This window comes from Polypterus senegalus, chromosome 14 (assembly GCF_016835505.1).
Source record: "Polypterus senegalus isolate Bchr_013 chromosome 14, ASM1683550v1, whole genome shotgun sequence".
Taxonomy (NCBI): Eukaryota; Metazoa; Chordata; class Cladistia; order Polypteriformes; family Polypteridae; genus Polypterus; species Polypterus senegalus.
In genome coordinates this window covers 8,931,587-8,953,270 of record NC_053167.1, presented here as the reverse complement: position 1 = coordinate 8,953,270, position 21,684 = coordinate 8,931,587, and the positions used below count along the sequence as shown (strand labels likewise).

General features: G+C 37.7%; 1 protein-coding gene across 1 annotated transcript in view; it reads left to right on the top strand.

Moving 5' to 3' along the window:
• Window positions 1–21,684, top strand: part of cpne1 (copine I) — a 64,737-nt gene that overhangs the window by 17,917 nt on the left and 25,136 nt on the right. Inside the window, exons 4-6 of the mRNA XM_039735243.1 lie at window positions 7,096–7,170; window positions 7,599–7,670; window positions 7,964–8,047. Coding sequence (XP_039591177.1) covers window positions 7,096–7,170; window positions 7,599–7,670; window positions 7,964–8,047 — 231 coding nt within the window. The remainder of the gene's footprint in view (window positions 1–7,095; window positions 7,171–7,598; window positions 7,671–7,963; window positions 8,048–21,684) is intronic.

Sequence of the window (21,684 nt, the reverse complement as noted above, 5' to 3'; positions counted from 1 at the left end):
ATACATCCCCAATTCCTCTCCTTCAATTTTTGTTGTACTTCTCCACGTAACCAATTGCAGCAGAGAAAATGTCTGATAGTAAATCTAGCTGTAACCTATGAAAACTAACCATTCATAACTTTTAAAGAACATGGAAATATCATTAACTTATAAATTGGTAATTAACTGTGTAAATTATTTGATGAACTCAACTTTAGCTGTAAAATGTAACACTAGAAATGATTTAATGTATTTCATCATGAAAATTATATAATCTTAAGCATAAATGTTAGTATTCTAAATGTTCAGCGAGCTGTCATTGTGCAAGTTTAATGTATTCTGTTTGACAACTTTGCCAATGACTAAGGTTGACATAAGAGGAACCCTGTTTTAAGAAGCACTTGGCGAGTGAGTGGGCTGGGAAACACAGATTTATAAAGATTTGAAAGACTGCTTTAGATATTTTGAGGTCTGAGAAACGTATGTAAATTAATAGTCAGTGTTTTTTTTTTTTTTATTAATTTTATTACAATCCATACATAGCAATCAAGTTTTTACAAAAAAAAAGAATTATGCTAAGAACAGATCGATCCCCACCCTTGAGAGAGAGAGCAAGCCAAACGGTGTAAAATTTAAGGCTTTAAAAATACCTAAATCAACAAATTCTCTGTGCTTTATAAACTTATTTCAAAATATTACTGATTAGATCCTGCCATGTTTTGAAAAAAGTCTGCACAGATCCTCTAACTGAGTATTTGATTTTTTCCAATTTTAAATAATATAACACATCAGTTTCCCACTGACTTAAAAGAGGAGAGTTTGGGTTCTTCCAGTTTATCAGAATAAGTCTGCGTGCCAACAGTGTAGTGAATGCAATCACAATTTGTTTGTCTTTCTCCACTTTAAGACCCTCTGGAAGAACCCCAAACACAGCTGTTAATGGGTTAGGAGGGATTGTGAGTCCAAGACTGTCTGAGAGGTAATTAAAAATTTTTGTCCAGAATAATGTTAATTTGGTGCAGGCCCAGAACATGTGACCTAGTGAGGCTGGGGCTTGGTTGCAACGCTCGCAGGTTGGATCATGCCCTGGAAACATTTTGAGAGTTTTAGTCGAGACAGATGTGCTCGATATATAATTTTGAGTTGTATAATTGTATGCTTTGCATATGGAGCTTGAGTGAATTCTCTGCATTGCTACTTTCCACTCCTTTTCTGATATATTAATTGAGAGGTCATTTTCCCAGTGTCCTCTTGGATCTTTGAAAGGAAGGGATTGTAAAAGGATTTTATATATTGTAGAGATGGAGTCTAACTCCTTGAAATTGAGCAATTATTTTTCCAGCGTGGATGAGGGTGCAAGATGAGGAAAATCTGGAAGGTTCTGTTTAACAAAGTTCCTGATTTGAAGATAGTGAAAGAAATTTGTAGCTGGAATGTTAAATTTGGAATGTAATTGTTCATAGGATGCAAAGACGTTGTCTATATAAAGATCTCTAAGCAAGTTAATTCCAAATTTTTCCAGATATTAAAACTGCATATGTTTGTGAGGGTTGAAAGAGGTGGTTCTTTTGCAGGTGCCACAGAAAGAAGCTTCTCCGTCTTAAAATGCTTTCTACATTGGTTCCAGATTCTAAGTGAGTGGAGCACAATTGGGTTATTAGTGTATTGCCGATAACGTGTGTTTATTGGAGCACAGAGCAAGGAATACAAAGAAGTACTGCAGGATTTTACTTCTATTGCGGTCCATGCCTGTGTATGTTCTTCTATTTGTGTCCAGGTTCTTATCGACTGTATATTTGCCCCAGTAATAAAACTGGAAGTTAGGTAGAGCCATGCCGCCTTCTGCCTTTTGTCTTTGTAGGGTCGCTCTTTTGATGCGTGGATGTTTAGAATTCCAAATAAATGAGGTTATTGTTGAATCTAATTGCTTAAAGAACGATTTATTAATGTATATTGGTATGTTTTGAAATAAAAAGGAGCTTAGGAAGAATATTCATCTTAACAGTGTTAATTCTTCCAGCTAGTGTGAGATGAAGGGTTGACCATCTATGCAAGTCTTGTTTAATTTTTTCCATGCAGACGACGAAATTTTGTTGATAAAGAGCTTTATGTTTACTTGTGATGTTTACCCCGAGGTATTTAAACTGTTCTGCAATGATAAAAGGAAGGGTGTCTAATCTAATATTATATGCTTGAGAATTCACGGAAAGAGTACACTTTTATTCAGATTAATTCTGAGACCAGAGAGCTTTTGAAATTCTGTGAGTGCTGCTAAGACTGCAGGCACAGAATTTTCTGGGTCCGATATATACAGTACCATGTCATCTGCATATAATGAGATTTTCTGTTCCAGTCCTTCTCTGCTAATCCCCTTTATCTGATCAGTATTTCGACAATGTATTGCCAGTGGTTCAATGGCAATTGCAAACAGCAGGTGACAAAGGGCATCCTTGTCTTGTGCCACGCTCTAGTTTAAAGTAGTCTGAGCAAATGTTATTGATGCAAACTGAAGCTTCTGGGTTAGTATACAGTAATTTAATCCATGCACAAATGTTCGGCCCAAACCCAAACTTCTCCAATATAGTAAAAAGGTATTTCCATTCAATCATGTCGAATGCTTTTTCTGCATCCAATGATAATAATATTTCTGGGGTGTTTGATTTAGTTGGTGAGTATATTACATTAAACAGGCGTCAAGATTTGAAGATAAGTGTCGGCCCCTAATAAATCCAGTTTGGTCTTGTGATATTACTGAGGGGAGCACTTTCTCCATCCTTCTAGCTATGATTTTAGAGAGTATTTTAACGTCGTTATTCAGAAGTGAAATTGGTCTGTATGATGCACATTGTAATAAGTCCTTATTTTGTTTTGGAAAGACAGTGATTAGTGCTTGGCTTAAAGGTTTGTGGAAGAGATTGGTTATCTCTGGCTTCTGTAAATGTTGCTAATAGGAGGGAGCTAGCTGAGCGGAGAATTTCTTGTAAAACTCTGCAGGGTAGCCATCAGGGCCTGCTGCTTTTCCACCTTGGAGTGACTTTATAGCATCCAGTAATTCTGATAATGACAGAGGTTTATCAAGTTCCTCCACACTAAAAGCGTCAATTTGTGGTATCTGTAATTTATCCAGAAATGCATTAGATTGTATATTGTCTTCTTTAAACTCAGTAGTATATAGGGATTTATAGTAGTCTCTAAAAGTGTACATTATATTTTTGTGTTCGATGATTTTATCTCCGTTCGTGTTAGTAATTACCGAGATTGCGCTATGCATATCTTGCTTGTGAATTTGTTGCGCTAAAAGCTTATTAGCTTTCTCCATGTTCATAATAATGATGTCTGGATTTGTAAATTAGTTGTTCAGTTTCTTTAGTTGTCAAGAGGTTTAATTCTGAATGTAGAGCCTGCCTCCTCTTATGTAGAGTCTCGCTTGGTAGTCTGGCATGTTCTTCATCTATTTTAGTAATTTCGCTTTTATCTCTGCTACTTTCTTCGCTTCGGATTTATTTCTGTGGGAAAGATATGAGATAATCTGTCCTCTTAAGAAGGCCTTAAGAGTTTCCCAGAGTATTCCTGCAGAGATCTCAGGGGATGTATTTGTCTCTAGAAAGAATTCAATTTGTTTGGATATAAATTCAGTACAATTCTCGTCAGCTAATAGAAGCGGATTGAGGCCATCTGGGGGTGAGTGTATGGGGCTTAGTAATTTCAGCTCCAAGATCATCGGAGCATGGTCTGAAATAACAATAGCATCGTATTTACAAGATTTAATCTTAGGCAAGAAGTTATTATCTATAAAGAAGTAATCAATCCTTGAGTAGCAATGATGTACTGGTGAGTAGAAAGAATATGTTCTTGAATTTGGGTTTAAAAACCTCCAGGGATCTGATAAGTTGTGATCAGTTATAAACTTTGTAATTATCTTTGCGGTGTTAGTTGCCGTTCCCCCTGTGGAGGAAGTCTTATCTAAAAGTGGATTTAGAACACAATTAAAGTCCCCAGCCATTATAAGTTTATGAGTGTTCAGATTGGGAATGGATGCAAATAAATTTTGTATAAATTCCTTATCATCAACATTAGGTGCATAAACATTTATCAAAATCATTTTACAGTTAGATAAGTCTCCCATGACCATCACATATCTCCCTTCAGGATCCAATACTACATCTGATGCTACAAATGGTACTGTTCTATGTATGAGAATTCCCACCCCTCTAGTTTTCTTTGTAAAACTAGAATGGAACATTTGGCCAGTCCAGTCTTTTGCAGCCGGAACTGATCCTTACTTAGTAAGTGGGTTTCCTGTAAAAATACTATTTTAGCATTTAGACCTGTTAGGTGAGAAAGTACTTTCTTTCTCTTTAATTCGTGATTCAGGCCTTTAACATTCCAGCTTACGGTTAACTGTCCCATCATGGAGACACTGATTCTGAGTTTTTGATGTCATTTTATAGTCTTAACTGGAAGTGAAATAGTTTAGGTCTTAATTTCCTATTCCCCCAAGAGTTGTTGCCATGCAGCTTATTATTACGTTGATAGTTATAATTATAAAGATTGAGATGATAGATTAGATATAGATCAAGCCTGCTCTCTTTCTCTTCCCCTTAACCCCCACCCTCCCTTTTTGCCTCCCCAGGTGAGGCTAAAACCCACTTCATGCAGTCCCAGTCCTCTGACATACCCAGAGACAGAGCACGACCAAAGCACATCAAGCCCCCATGCAGTGGCGCTTTAAGGTTAAAAGATAGAGATATCTGTTACCAATATAGTCTTTAAAAGAGGAAAAAAAAAAAAAAGAATTTTGCACTTAATATATATATATATATATATATATATATATATATATATATATATATATATATATATATATATATATATATATATATATATATATATATATATATATATATATATATATATATATATATATATATATATATATCTTCAGCAATTTTAGTGCATTAAGATGATATCCCCAGATAATAAACCCAGGTGATGGTGTTAAAGATGTGTCCAAAACAAGCATAACAAGTCTTAATGCAGTAATAGCAATAACAGTAAACCAAGGGTATGATATTGAACAGTCTCATTTAGGGTACACATGAAATAATTAGAAAAGAAAAAGAAAAAAAAAAGGAGGAAAACGTAATTAAGCACAATAAAACATAAACATTTAGCCCTAGTAATACTAAGTAATAATAAGAATATATGAGAATATATGCTGATAAAAACCCGTATTTTAAAACAAATAGATCAGACAGTAGATTATTAATCCTAGCTTTATCATTTACCGCCATGACTCACAATTATGTATCAGAATAGTCCCGGATCAGCTTTCTTAACTCATTTTCTGCCTCCTCCTTGCTAGCTTAAAACATAGAAATGACCCTGCCATTCCACTTTCAGTTTTGCCGGATACAGGAGGCCGTATTTGACATTGGCTTGCCGTAGCCGCTGTTTAATATTATAGAAGGCTGCGCATTTAATAGCTGTTGCTGGAGAGAAGTCAGGGAAGACGAATGTGGCAATTTTCATATATAATATCTTCCTTTTTTCTGAGGAGTTCCATCACCTCTAACTTAAATGATAATCGCTCAAAACGAACTATAAAAGATCTTGGTCGGGTCTGACGGTGTTTGATCCAGACGGTAAGCCGCTGCTATCTCAGATTCTGCTTTAAAGTCGCCCCCGATTATTTTAGAAAAAGTTCAGCTGCGAATTTCACAGGGTTTAAACTTTCTCGATTCTCCGCAGGCCTTCAATTCTGACATTATACCTTCTACTCCCATCTTCTAAAGCAGCCAGTCTGTCTTTCCAAGTTTTTCTCATTTTTACATTGACATTTACTGCTCTTTCCTCGGCACTGGCAGCTAGATGTTCGCTATTTCGATCCGATTCGTGAATGTCTCACTAAGATGCTCCAATTGATCAGCAAGCGTGCTCAGTTTAACCGAGTTTTTCTCAATGCGCTCTTCAATTTTACCCAGCACCTGTCGGTTCAAGTTGTACCTCTTGACGCAGCCTTTCATTTGCCTGTTGGAATTCATGTCGCAGCCATTCATTGGCCTGTTTCATCTCCTGTTTCAGTTCCTGTTTCAGTCTCTCAAGTGCCTTTGCCGTTGCTTTCTCATTAGCCTTCTCGCTTTTCTTTATATCTTGCGTGAGCTCAGCGAGCAACACTTTCAGTTCAGATAGCTCAAATGTGCCTTCTTGTACCGTAGATGAAGCAGCAGACTTTGCTGAAGCCGGTGTCCCCGCTGCTCCAGTCCCGCGTAATTGCGTAACTGAAGCCGCGGACTTCCCGGCCCTTTCCAGTTTCAGGTAATCTTCTCCAATCGGCGAACTATCCACATCTGCACTCACGATCGCACCTTCTCTCCCCTTTTCGCTCTCAGCCGGCGACGATGTAGCGGACCGTGGTCCCGAGGAGTCTGTGCTTTCGCCCATCTGATCCAGGTCTGTCTCTGATAGGCCGATCTTGAACTAGGGCTTGCTGATCGCAGCTTGGATGTAGCTTTAGTCTTCGATTCTTTCGACCCCCTTCTTGTTGGCCATGTTTATATGTGCTTACATATACTGTAGTAGTCCCTCTCGGGTTGAATAAATACAGGATATCTCAGAATAATAAGCAAATAATATGGAAAAATAGCACCACTGCTAACGGAGCTCCACTTCAGACGTCCATCTCTCGCATCGGACGAGACCAAGGCTAATTTTAGTAGTCAGTGTTAAGATGGAATTTACAATATTTTTAGTGTCACAATGCTTTCTGGAAACCAGCCTGGTACTAGAGCCAGATGTGTACCCCCGAAAGTGTGTGTGTGTGTGTGTGTTTTTTTTTTTTGTTTTTTTTTAATAAATTTAATGTGACATTGGCAAGCTGATTTATAGTCCGACAATTGTGTGTCGGAGAACTTGGAGATTGGATTTGACCATAAAAATAAAAAATTGCTACATCTCTACTGTACATGCTGTCACACAGTCGTAAGTGTCCATCTATTTTCAGTCCTTCCCTTTTTATATTCACTGTGTTTTATGGGAAGTGTAAAATGATGTTAGTATAATGTTCTCTGTGATTGATCTTTTTTTTTTTTTTTCTTCTCCTCTAAAATACTCTAGGTGGTTTCCAGCAGGAAACTAATTAGGCCCCTGGAACTGAAGAAAGGAAAACCTGCAGGGAAAGGAATGATTACAGTATGTGAAGTTTAATTGGTACCAGTATTGAAAGGGAAGGCTGTGGGATGTACCTGTTGCCAATTTCTGTTTTTCAGTCTATAATGCTGCATTGCTGGTTTTACATAAAATGCTGTCCTCTTCGGTATAGGGTTTCTGACCACTTCTCATGCTGACCAAAGGAGAAGAAAGCTCTTTCTGCTTCAGGGTTTGATGCAAGTTTCTCAACCCCTGATTTTTCCAGGTGCCTTCCTCAGATGTGAAGTTTTGTAGTCTGTGTTGTCAGCCTTCAAAAATTCAGACATTACTGCCAATACCATGCTGTTTCATGTCTGTGCCATTTCCAGTGAACACATTTGTGCATTAAACATAAGATGTACAGTGTTTTGTGAGTACATCTATATATTGTGACAGCTTTCCTTGTAAACTTAGTCTTGGTTTCGTTACAGATTACTGCGGAAGAAATTAATGATAACCGATGTGTAGTACTCGAAGTGGAAGCTAGAAATTTAGATAAAAAGGTACGATGTGGTATGAATGGTGTGTTTTTTTTTTTCTTTTTTTCATTTGGTCTTGTCTTTATATATTTAAATAAGGACACAAGACTGAAATGTAGTTAATTTACTTAGTGATGTTTGTTTCAGTGTAAGTGTGTAAACTACTGGGATATTACATTGATTAAAGGTCACGTTTACACACTTGTCATTCCAGTCCAGTTACATCATGTCATTTTGGTAACACAAAACATGTTGATGCCATTTTATTTGTCATTAGTGGGTAATTGTATTCACTTACTTTGTAATCTCTTTGCCAGGATGTCTTTGGTAAATCTGATCCATTCCTGGAGTTTTTTAAACAAGGACAGGATGGTAAATTGCAGCTGGCCTACAGAACTGAGGTTTGATTTCTACTATTTCTGTTATTTAATTCTAATATTTCAGTTGCAGTCAAGTTGGACTAAAACTGTCTTGTTCATAATAAATAATATATTAAGTATTTTATTAGTTTTGCTGGGTTACTGTAGAATGAGGAGTGTCCAAAGGTCTGTTAAGTGGGAATTGGAATGTGACGTATGTAAATAGTCATTTCTTTTCGTATATTGCAGATAATGTCAAAACGGATTAATGAATTAAAGTCTAACAGAATTTTAATAAAGTGGGATATCTGTATCAATAGTAAACCCTTTTTATTCAATAAAATACTTGGGCAAGCTGAATAACCAACTGTTCGTTTAAATAAAAAATCTGACAAACCTCTGTTTCTAGTTTTCAGTCCCCACCTTGTACACTTCTGAAAGTATTCTACCTTTGTTTTTCCCTGTACTGCAAAATAGCTTCACTGTAGTCAACACAGTATGTCATGGCACACAAATTTGTTTAAACATGTTAGCTTTATCAGAACCCGCACACTCAAAAGCCGCTAAAAGAAAATTGTAGTTTTAACTTTGCAAAAGTTTTTCCATTATTCTGTCCTTTCATACTGTGTTCTAGCTAGCTGTTATAGCAGTCTTTTAGGTATGTAAATCTTTATGTTAAGTGTGTTGTAGTGGAAACTTGTGTCCCTGGGATAGTTCCTTAGGCCATAAACAAAATTTTTGCAGTGCAGGATCTAATTTTATTGTTGTGAGAAGAAATGGAACATTGAGGAATATAACTGTCATTGGAGAGGTAATTGGTAAGATTTAGAGACAAAATCTTAATAGAGGATTTTGTGGAAGGTGGAAAAGAGGTGTAGTGAGGAGTGTGTGTTTTGCTCCATCAACCCTTTGTTTTCGCTTCCAACTTACTCTCGGGCTATGATGCATGCACACAGAGTTTCAATTATGACCAAGTCCGGGAACTGCGAGGGCTTTTCCAACACCTTGTGTTTTTGAGGTACGTCATAGTAGATTTCAAGTGTGTTTTGGATGATTTTCTTGTTGTAGAAGCTATGCATTTTTTTTTTTTTTTTTGCTTTGCTTTGGTTTCCTGACTGACAGTCAGATGTTCTACTTTAGGATTTGTTGATATTTAGTGCTCTTCATTCTTGCCTGTATTTACACAGTATTTCCTATGCCACTGGCTGCTACACATACAGCCAGTTCTTTTCTTCATGCTGATCCTTTTTTCTCCAAACAAACCTTTTGTGAATGTGACAAAAAGAATGTGTCTAACTTAATTTGTTTGTAGCACTTAGTTTCAAAATGCCTTTGCCTTTTGAAGATATTGTCACTTACTTACACCCAGGCAAGGCTTTCTTCTGATGGCTTTTCCATGAAGGCCATATATGTGTTAGTAACAGTACATGGTAGAGCAGTTCACCGTCATTCCTTTCTCTGCCATATATGCCTGCAGATCCTTTAAAATCTTAATGGAGGTTATGCTTTGCCTTCCTGATCCATTCTCTCCGCCCGTTTTCTTGTTTCCTGCTTTCTAGGTATCACTTCGTTCAATTTTTAGACCTTGCTTCAGTTGTATAGAAGAGCCTGTGAGAGTGTTGCACAGTGTTTGAAATGTCAAAGAATTTATTATCATCGGCTTACAATTCCTAACGGCAATTTTTCACCAGACTAATTAATACATCATGAGCTAAGCCAGACCAGATTAATGATTTTATGAGTTCTGAGACCTTGCAAACTAAATGGTGCACAAACTTTATGAATGCCAAATTTATTCTTTTAGTCTTAACTTTTTTGTCAATTAAATAAATTGTAAATTTACATTAACATATTTGTTAAAATGCCATTGATGTAGTTTATCAATTTTTTACTTTAAATGTCAACAAAACATGTAGTTTGGCCAGGGTTGTCCAGACTTTTTCATGGAACCATATGTTTATGAATACTGTGAAATCTATAATAATAAAAGGCAAAGCCCTCTCTGACTGACTGACTGACTGACTCACTCACTCACTCACTCACTCACTGATTCATCACTAATTCTCCAACTTCCCATGTAGGTAGAAGGCTGAAATTTGGCAGGCTTATTCCTTACAGCTTACTTACAAAAGTTAAGCAGGTTTCATTTCGAAATTCTACACATAACGGTCGACGACGTCCGCCATGTTGAACTTTATTTATGGCCCCATCTTCACGAAATTTGGTAGGCGGCTTCCCTGCGCTAACCGAAACCGGTGTACTTACTTATTTCGATGATATGACGCCACTGTCGGCCGCCATATTGAACTTTCCAACGTCACCAATTTTCCAACTTCCTGTGTAGGTAGAAGGCTGAAATTTTGTACTTATTTCGGTGGTATGATGCCACTGTCGGCCGCCATATTGAACCTTTCAACAGTCTTTGTTACTTATGGGCCCATCTTCAAGAAATTTGGTACACGGGTTCCCAACACTAACTGAATCCTACTTACGTATATATATACGTCCATAGCCTGCACCTCGTCACGGTGAGGTGGCGTTGGGTCCCCATCCCAACGCCTCCCACGCTGTTGGCTGCCTGCCTATATAAGGTCAGTCCGTCGCTCCGGTCTCTACATTCCCTTCCTTACTTCGCCACGGGATTCACGTCTCCCTACTGATAACTACAGCCTTTTTGTTTAATCCACGGGTTTTCCGCTGTTTTATTGTTTGTTTATTACAATTATAGTTATTGTTTAGGTATTTTAGACTTACTTTACATTGCTCAGGTACCCATTTCATTTATCGTTCCAACCCCCATTACCATGTCTATCGAGATGATCACTATCGATCAAAGAACTGTCACTTAACGAGTGGTTTCCATGCCCGGAGATGGCACGTACCTTTTCCATTCTCTTTGTTACATATTGCACGGCCATATCAGGCTCACTCTTGATATCCGGAGGAACATTGTGTCTTATGTATTGAATGACTGGGACAGGTTCAAGGTGTGGACTGATGACGGTACAGGAGATAATTATACTACACAGGAGCACTATAGGAGTAAAATGCTTAAGCCCTTCACCTATGGTTCTGCATATGAGTTGATGGCTGCCACTGAATTGTTCGGTTGTCGCTTTCAAGTGTACAAAATGGCCAAATATTTTACACCTTTCGAAACCGCCAATGCCTCTTAAACATCTTAGATTGACAGGTGACGATTTCAGTAGAGGACACTTTAATGTTTAAACTCTCAAAAGCTGGATGTGATTTTATCGATGAAACCGGTTGTGTGCTTACAACGCTTGACAGATGCCGAATGTCTCTTCAACACAAGTCCTACAAATACTGTCATAATTGAAACAAACCATGAAACTCAAATCGATTATGACAGCAGCAATCCAAGCTGTGAGATTTGAGACAAGATTACTGTTCACATGACCAACTGTAAGTTACATGCTCAAGAGTAAGCTCAGCGCACAGCTTGGTCATGTTGCAACCGGAGGGCCGAACTGACAACATGGTATACAAAGAGATCCTTAACAAATAATTATTGGCATATTTTCCCTCAGTTTAAAAAGGTTTAATTTTCTTCTTAATAAAAATTTTAATGCAGTACTTCGCCGCTGCGAAGCTCGGGTATTTTGCTAGTAGCAGTATATAAAATGAAAAAAGGCCTAACTAGTTGCTAAGCAAACAATAAAATACACATTGGATGCAAAATACAATTGCCCAAATATTCAGTACCAGATATTTGATAAGGTGCAGTAACTTTTAGTATGGTCTGTTGTTTCTTTGTTCTTTCAACGTATGTGCACCCCTTTCACCAGAAGATTGCACCTGGGAGCCCAGTAACATGAATGGGCTTGCCCAAAATTTCATCATTTTGGAAGCATACACACAAAGTGGTAATGTACATTGCTGATGCACAATTGGACTGACTTACATGGGCCACTTTACAGTATATGATTTGGTTAAAGCACAGACAATCCCAACCAAGTAGGGAATCCATTCCCGGGAATCCCGCATGTCATCCCGGTAGCCCAGGATTCCCAGGAATGACACAGTGCACGGGCATCTCACATGTGAACAGTTTTATAATGACCGACACTTATTTTTAATAAAACTACTGCAATATGTTGACACCAATAAAAGACTAACCTTATCTACAAGCAGTTCATGCTGTCATACAAGTACATGTATTTAGTTCAGGGGTGCCCAATGCATTGATCGCAATCGACCGGTAGATCGCAAAGGTAGTGCAGGTAGATCGCGTTGCATTCAAAAAAAAATTTTTTTAAACATTAGTCTACCATATATCCTCCCTATGGCATTTGCCACTCGATTGATATACAGGGCGGCCAGTCTGAGATCTCCTCCTTTCTTCTAAGACACTGGTCATCCCGCATGAATGATCAAACGCGCGAGCTACTGCAAAACTCCGGCTGTGATCTAGTTAGTCTTCCAATTTATATCGACTAAAGAAGGGATTTTAAAAAAAAATAATAATAATTGGGGATGTTATGGGCTTTATGTGGACTTAGAAGAGGATTTTTTTCTCTCACAATGTCACAATCAAAGTGCGTTTGTCTGATCTGTCAATCTATCATTGCTATTTCAAAGAAGGACAATGTGGAAAGGCACTTTCAAACTGTTCATAAAAACTACGAAACTGACTTCCTTGATGAAATGCGATCTGAGAAAGAGAAAAGAGAGGGAACTAAAATGGCAGTTAATCGGACAGGCGTCATTTTTCACTCAGCTGAATTGAAAAGCTTCTTGACTGCATTATTCGGCTAATTATTTATGCGAGTCAGCCTTTTCCCACATGAAGATGATAAAATACTGTAGTGACCATAAATATATTGAATTATTTTGCCATAAAGGTTATTCAGTTATGCAAGGTACAACAACATATATTTTATGTATAAAGTATACTGTGTGTGTGTATGTGTGTGTGTGTGTGTGTGTGTGTGTATGTATATATATATATATATATATATATATATATATATATATATATATATATATATATATATATATATATATATATATATATATATATATACACACACACACACTTTTTAATGTAGGTAGATCATTTCAAATGTGGTCATTTTAAAAGTAGCTCACAAGCCGAAAAACTGTGGGCACCCCAATCTAGTTAGTTGCGGTAATAAGAGCGTAGAAATCATAACTTGTCCAGCGTGCGGTCGTCCAGGCGAGAGCGTACTTCGTGCAGAGTACGCCAGCCGCTGAGAAAGCACGCTTTGCCTCCACTGAAGTAGGCAGCACAGTCATCAGATACAGATACACTTGTTCTAATCAACGCCCGCGCTTGCCGTTACTCTGAAACACTGCCATTTCAGCTTTTATTGATGCATCCAGTTTCTTGTCATCATTCTGTGATGGCAAGTTTCTTGGCACAGATAATGCGGATGCAACAGACTGACGCATTGCAATTTCAAGTTGCTCTTCAAAGCTGTTGTCTGACAGACGTCAATGAAGTCTTCAGTTTTCAACTCTGTTATTTCTTGATTGATTTTTACACTTTTACATGCTATATATGCGAGCTTGGCCGTTCCCGGTTTCCCGGGAATTACAGCAGTTTCATTCCCGTGAATACAAAATGTCCGGGAATCCTGGGCTCCCATTTACCTGATGGATTCCCTACAACCAAGTTGTACTGAGCAAATACCAAGGGAGTTCCTTGTGTGGCAAGTTGTTACTTTGACCTCTTTCTTTGCATTATGTGTGCTCTGTCACTATGATTCTAACGATTTATATATGTTTTACCACATGGACAGCCTAGCGGCACTGTGTTAATTCTTTGTGTAAATATTGAATTTATATTATAATTTTTTTTCCATGGTCATTAAAATAACTAAATAAATTCCATCACACACTAAATTCCCTACATTACAGGTTTGCTGATAATGCTGGGTTGTATTGTTTGTTGGTTGCTGGGCTTCCATCCTTTTCTTTCTTCCTGCTTCTTTTTGCAACAAATTGTGACACAGATGTCTCCATGAAAGTAAAGCTAACTGCATAGCTATAATATTAATTATATAATGTAATATTACATAATTTTTTAATTATTAATAGTCTTTAAATTAATGTAACAATTTACTTATAAAATGTCATACAGTCGGGGGTGGAATAATGAATATGCCAATTTAACCTTAGGTCTAGGGGCCCCGACTGACTGTAGGATTCAAGTTGGGCGAAAAAAAAAATGAAATTGAATTAATTTCTTAATATCATAGTTTTACAGATGCACCTCATATTAACTGCAGGAATGGACAGCCTATTGGGACTAATGGGAGAAACCCTGCCACTCTTATTCATACACAGACTGGTGCTCTCAAGCCACCAGATATAAAGATGGATTCTTGCATTTCATCACGAAAATATTTGTTATAAATCTTAATTTTCCAAATTTTATGAACCTTTAATGCTGAATTAAACAGTCATATTTTATTATTGGTTGTGAACTGCGCTTCCATAGTACACCTTTGTGTTTGTTACACGATTGTAAGTCATGGTTTATTCTGATAAAGGCAATGGTGATTTATATTTCCAAGGTTAGTGCATTTCACGTGGAATAGAGCAAATCAAAGACGTTGATGTTACTGTTTCATTCACTTGTTATGAGGTACACAGCAAATACAGGTCAGTTTTATAAAATATGTACTGGTACATTAGCTCCATGTGCGTTTCTGCCCCTTGTGTAAAAACCACAGGCTAATACAGCTTGAGTGAACGTAAAAATAATTTTGTGATTCGCAGCATATATTATTTGCATATATTTTTACTTTAAATATTAACATCATTTTCAGTTAAAAATTTCTTTCCTGGGACAGCAAACTTTTTTTTTTTTTAGAATTTTTTAGGAAAAAGCTAAACAGCATTTTTTAGTCAAATAGGCACATGAATTAATAAATGAAGTAAAAAGGACAACTAAGTGAAAACAATAGTTAAATAAAATGTAAGTTTAAAAAAAAAAAAACATTTAATAGAATGTACTTAAATAATGACTTGATTATAAGATTTTCTGCAATCTGGCACTCCAGTTTTTTCATTTAGCAGGAAAAAAATGCATTAAAAAAAAATGAAATCTCTTTTCTTGTTTCACATCCCAGAATGATATTTTACTAGGCTGACCCGCCTTTTAAGGCGACCGACTTTTAAGTTGACCACCACTTAAGGCAATTCAATATGTAGATCGATTTGATATTTTATACAAACTCATTAATTTGGTTATATTGCATTTGAGCAGTATTACTTTAATACTCGTGGTTTCTGTTATTTTTGTGATGAAATTTCAACTTTTTTTCTATATTGAGGTCGCCCTTTTGAACCCCCCTGATATTTACTACGCGGTGAGGCATTTGTACTCCATCAACATTTATTTTTTCCAGAGACATAATTTTGTCTATTTTTTCCAGCGCATCGCACACAAAAGCAAGGGAACGATGGGAGCACCAGAACTCTGCTCACATCATATCGCTTCGTACTGCAAGCTGCAAGTAGTAAGTCTCTGATAAGCGGAATACCGCTACGCTTTCCACTCACGGGAAAGAAGGACAATCCCGACCGCTTTTATATAGTAAGAAAGAAGAAGATATCGCACAGTCTGGAGTAGAAAATCTTTTTTTACCTGGAAAAACGAAACTACAAATCCCATCGTGCATTGCAAAATGGACAGGGCGTGTGTAAAACTCTGCGCCTGCATATCACTCACGGGACGGAAGGACAATTCCAACCGCTTTTATATAGAAGGATATGAAGCCCTGACGTCAGTTGATATACCAGTTAGTTTCCAGCTGTCGGGTCACATTCCAAGTACTTATTTATTGTACAGACGAGCTAATCCTTGGTCAGTAACTTTGCAGTCTGCCTAATGTACTGTTCAGTTGAATGCTACACATGCTGAATGGGATTTAGATCTGGAAACCTGCAGAAAGAAAGGTCTTTTCATACCATTTTACAGTATCTCCTGTGTCCAGCTTGCTTAAGGATTAGGTGGGGGATGGGAGAATGCTCAGTGTGGTGTTTAAGAAGTAAAAGACCTTGCCCATATTGGCACAAATACTAGACTTTGAGATGCAAATCCAGTAAGTTTGGATTTGAAATGAAGTATTTCTAAAATTGTGAAATGAAAAGCAAAATTAGCAAATGACAGTCAGATTAACACTAGAATTACCAGAGTCTACGAAAAAACTCGTAGATCCGTCCCACCTTAAATCGCTTCTTAAAACCGTTCTCACCTCTCCACCAGCCTCCTTTGTCCTGTAAATGTGCCAATAAAAACAAACTGCAAGCAGCTGGCTATTCCATCCCCCACCGACTTAGAACGTGCACAAACTTCTCCCAGCTCATGCCTTGATTGATTATCTGGGAGTGAAGTAGAGTTTTAGAGTGGAAATAATAGATTGTTATTTGGAACACACGCATTTCGTGTGTGTTCCATTTCTACAGTAATCTGTGTAAACACAATGTTAAAACAAACTTTTCCATATTTTAGTAATAAATGATACAAAATGTAGGCATAAACTATAAAATGTGTGAAGCCTGAAGGCCAAAGATCAAATAAACACTTTCACAAAAGATTCAAGAAGTTTAACAGCTGCTTCCGTGGCGTACTGGTAAGATTTCGTCACTTAGAGCGCAGCAGACTTGCTGTACCTCAAAAGATCTGAGTTCAGTTCCCCGCTGGGGAGAACATTTTTTTTATTTTTAATCTTCGCCGTTCTGCCTGCCTGAACTCCCTGTCCGTCTATATAGTAATAACATTTATTTTATTATTATATAGGAGCTTCCCTGTCTGCCTATCATATAGTGCCTTTCCTTCCTAGCTATTTATATATCTATCCCCTTAGCTGTTTTTTTATATATCTATTATACAGTGCCTTCCCTGTTTATTTATATATTTAGTGCCTTCTCTGCCTAGTCTGTCTGTCTGATTGCATATAGCTGTGTACTATTCTGTCCTCTGCGTGTCCTGGAGCACAAAAGAAACGCCACCATACAGCAACATGTGCGAACTGGCAAGATCAGGAAAAAACACGCGGTCACTGATTGCAAACCGCAAGATGAATGAAAGAGACAATATATGTAATGTAAAAACATCATCGCACTAATGCAATATTATTTGAAAACGAACAGCGTCAGATTGGGTTTGAATATGCGCCGATCTGACGCTGTTAGTTTTCAAATAATATTGCATGTACTGTACTATTTTAGAATAAAAACATAAATTTGATTTCAGTCAGTCTGTAAGAGCCAGTGTAAATGCATGTTAATTGGATTTCAGTCAGTCTGTAAGAGCCAGTGTAAATGCATGTTAATTGTAAAGGTTAGCTTTTTTTTTTTTTTTAAATTTAGTTACATTCTCTCAGTCGCGTTCACAATCATCACAAGGATCCTGAACATGACTGAGAGAATGAAAAGTGAATAAAAAACTAACCTTTACAAGTATCATAAACTACACCGGCTGTTACACACTGAAATCAAATGTATGTTTTTATTCTAAAATAGTAAGAATAAGAGCAGTTTACTTCTCAAAACTGAATCGTGCGGGTTCGAACTCATGACCGTTTGATTACCAGTCAGCAGCTGATACAATTACGCTACCGTGGCAATTGTAGTAAGTGTGTGTGTCAATGTGGCATGCTAAGACGGCTTTTTTTCTGCAGTTATATTTTTGAATAAAAGCATACTTGTTCTGTTATATTTGTACCTTTTTATGAAAGTTTTTCTTTGATATTTGGACTTGAGGCTTCATCTATACTAATAAAAGGCAAAGCACTCGCTCACTCGGCTGAAATTTGGCAGGCTCATTCCTTACAGCTTACTTACAAAAGTTGGGCAGGTTTCATTTAGAAATTCTATGCGTAATGGCCATAACTGGAACCTATTTTTATCCATATACTGTAATAGACTGCAGCTCGATGGCCGTGGGAGGCGGAGTTGCGTGTCGCATCATCACGCCTCCCACGTAATCACACCAACTGACTGTGAACGCAGTACGTAGACAACAAGGAAGAGCGCTGAAGAAAAAACGCATATTCATAAGTGTAGCTCCTGTGGAAACAAAGCATGGTGTAAACCGTAACTTTAAATTAAGTTTATAGACACGCTGCCGTTTGTCATGCCCTCGGCGAATACTTTATTCACGAGATACAAGTTTAATGAGAAGACACGAGGTATAAACGAGACTTTGGATTGCATTGTAACGGAGTTAAAATTGCTGTAGCGAGAAACTTTTAAGTGCTGGGTCTTGGCTAACATTAAATAAAGCCGTGGACATCGCAACATCACACAAGAGAGCAGCTCACATGAACTGACTGAACGCAGTACGAGTGATCACTTCCATGAATCAAACCTGTTCAAAAAACACATTGCACAATTGACAAGGTAGAAAAAGAATATGCTCCGAGGTGAGCTCCACAGCTAATGCGGTCTTGCGGAAGCAACTTTGTCACACTGCCACCAAATACTCACAGAAAAATCCACAAGTTAATACACACGCTGTCTCTAGAGTTTCTCCACACTCAGTGTATTCCTCGCATCCCCGTTATACCCTCTAATCTCCCATTTCAATTCAAATGCCTCCAATTACCAGTAAGGCTCTGCTTCGCGATGACAAGTAATAAGTCTCAGGGACAGACCCTACAAAAGGTTGCCATTGATTTGAGACAAGATTGCTTTTCTCCTGGACAACTATACGTTGCATTCTCATGTAAGAGTAAGCTCGCACAGCTATGTCATATTACAACCGGAGTGCTGAACTGACAACGTGCTATACAAAGAGATCCTTAACAAATAGTTATTGGTATATTTCCCTCAGTTTAAAAAGGTTTTCTTTTCTTCTTAATAAAAATTTATAGAGATGGAATAGCCGGCTACTTGCAGTTTTCTTTCAGCACATTTAGATTACAAAAGACGCTGGCGGAGAGGTGAGAACGGTTTTAAGAAGCGATTTATGGTGAGACAGATCTACGAGTTTTTACGCAGGCTCTGGTAATTCTAGTGTTAAAGTGGCCCACTCTCATCTGAATTTAGAAAATTGGTTCTCGATACCCAGTTCGTACAAGTTTGGGGGAATTGCTTGTCATGTGTATAAAAAAACCAAAAAACTGACGAGCTGTCAGCAGGAATGTGCAAGGGCTGATGGGATGTCAATAGATAATCTGAAAGAGGTTTGGTTCACACTTTAGTGGGAAAAGACTGGTTAAAGCAAAACTGAATTATTGCTTTCCCTACTCTCCACCAAGAGCTCTGAGCAGCTTTTATTTGTATGTCTGCCTGTTCACTGGACTGTGCACAATGAACTTCAATATTTAAAGGTGACAGCAGAGAGTTAAGTTAGTAAGTTAGTATTGTGACATTTTTTTATCACCTTTTTGACAAGATGAACTTGTAAATTTAAATTACAGTTGATATTTGCTTACGCCGAACGTACAGTGCGTAATGTTGAGAAATACTTTGGCTAACCTGCCAAGTAGTTATGTTTGCAATGATGGAGGTTTTACATAATGCCACTAACAGTCATATAATCTTTATTTGAAAAGTGGCAAATTGCACATTTACTTTGTCATTATATTTTGTCTCTAAACCTTTAGAGCAATTGTTAAATATTATAGTTTTGTGCTGCAGATACTGGAGAGTGCCTAGTTTTGTTGTACTCGTGTTGGAGCTGGGTTACATTCACGTGCAGTTTAACACAGGAGTCTTTTTTTTTTTTTTTAAAAAGTAACCCATTGTTCTGTCATTGAGTGCTTGCTAAACATCTGAGTCCAATCTGTGCTGTAGATACAGGAATGTGCAAACTTTGACATTAAGGCAAAGTGTTGTATACACCAGTACAATGTTGCAGGTCAGGCAACTTCTTTGGATGGTACATCAGTGTGGTGAAATAGGGAAGAACTTTTTAATCTTATTTTCTCTTATGCTTTTGGTCTCCTGATATATATATATATATTTTTTTTTAATTGTGTAGACATGCATAACTGAGAGTACCTGCCCCTAATCTTTAATATTGCATACTAATCTGAACACTCTTTGATCACTAAGGAATGGGGGGAAAAGTGAAGGAAAGTGTGGGTGAAAGCAAAATGGCGGCTAACCCACCAAACAGCACCGGCTCTGTCAGGCAGCATTTTATTGGCTGCAAGAATAATAGTTGTGATTGAGTGTGCGAAAAGATCGGTGCTCCGTCTTGTAATGTGACATCGACTTAAGGGCTCTTCATAAAATACCGCAGGTGTCCTAACTGCAATTGTGAACGCACTTAACTTATCCCATAGCTCTTTACTCCATTTTATGGACAGAAAATAAATAGAGTTTCAAGGCAATGAAAGGCATGCTGACCTTGTGATGTCCTGGAAGATGCAAACTAATACCACAAGCTCTTATGTTACCTTTATTTGTAAATCAACTACAGTACTAGTGCTTTTTATCCATACTTAAACATATTGATATTGTCAGATAGTTGGGTTTTGTCAAAAAAAATCTTTGTGATACCTTTTCTCAATTGTTAAATCCAAGATTTAAAAATGAATGGGCTCTTTATCAGTTTTTAATAGTTCTTCAAATAATAACTTCATTCTGTTATTAACCCAGCCTTTTAGTGCATACAGAAGTGCCTTCTTATCAAGCTGTTACACTATGAAGTTTTATTAATGATGTACAAGAAGACATTAATTGTAGCAACCAACATAACCAAGTTCTTTCTTGATCTAATTGCTGAGATTCAGCTTTTAATTTCTGCTTATTATTGCTCCAATATCCCATGCGTGTCATCTGAATATTGTGACGGTGTCATACACTTTTACTCAAAGCAAAGCTGAAGTGTGTAATTGAACAAGTTAATATTCAATTTGCCTAAGTTCTAGTGCACTTCCCACTGAAAGCTTGAGATCTAACATGGTTTATTGTTTCTTAAACCTCACTAATTTATTCTTTAATACAATGACTTTTGTTTTACAAATTATGCAAATTACCTTGTATTTTCTTGTTCCCATACTCTGTGTTTTACCTTGGTCTTTTTTAACTTTGTTGCTTTCTGCTGCACCTTGTCCTCATTTGTACTTTGTAATAATGATTCATTTAGTAAAATTTTGATTGGTAATTTTTTTATATGGTGTTTTTTTTATAACCCTCACATTACACTTTTATATGCAAGAATTTTCTCCTAATATGACTAACCATTCATCCATCCATCCATCCATCCATTCTCTTCCGCTTATCCGAGGTCGGGTCGCGGGGGCAGCAGCTTAAGCAGAGAGGCCCAGACTTCCCTCTCCCCGGCCACTTCTTTCAGCTCTTCCGGGAGAATCCCAAGGCGTTCCCAGGCCAGCCGGGAGACACAGTCCCTCCAGCGTGTCCTGGGTCTTCCCCGGGGTCTCCTCCCGGTTGGATGTGCCCGGAACACCTCACCAGGGAGGCGTCCAGGAGGCATCCTGATCAGATGCCCGAGCCACCTCATCTGACTCCTCTCGATTTGGAGGAGCAGCGGCTCTACTCTGAGCCCCTCCCGGATGACTGAGCTTCTCACCCTATCTTTAAGGGAAAGCCCAGACACCCTGCGGAGGAAACTCATTTCAGCCGCTTGTATTCGCGATCTCGTTCTTTCGGTCACTACCCATAGCTCATGACCATAGGTGAGGGTAGGAAGGTAGATCGACTGGTAAATT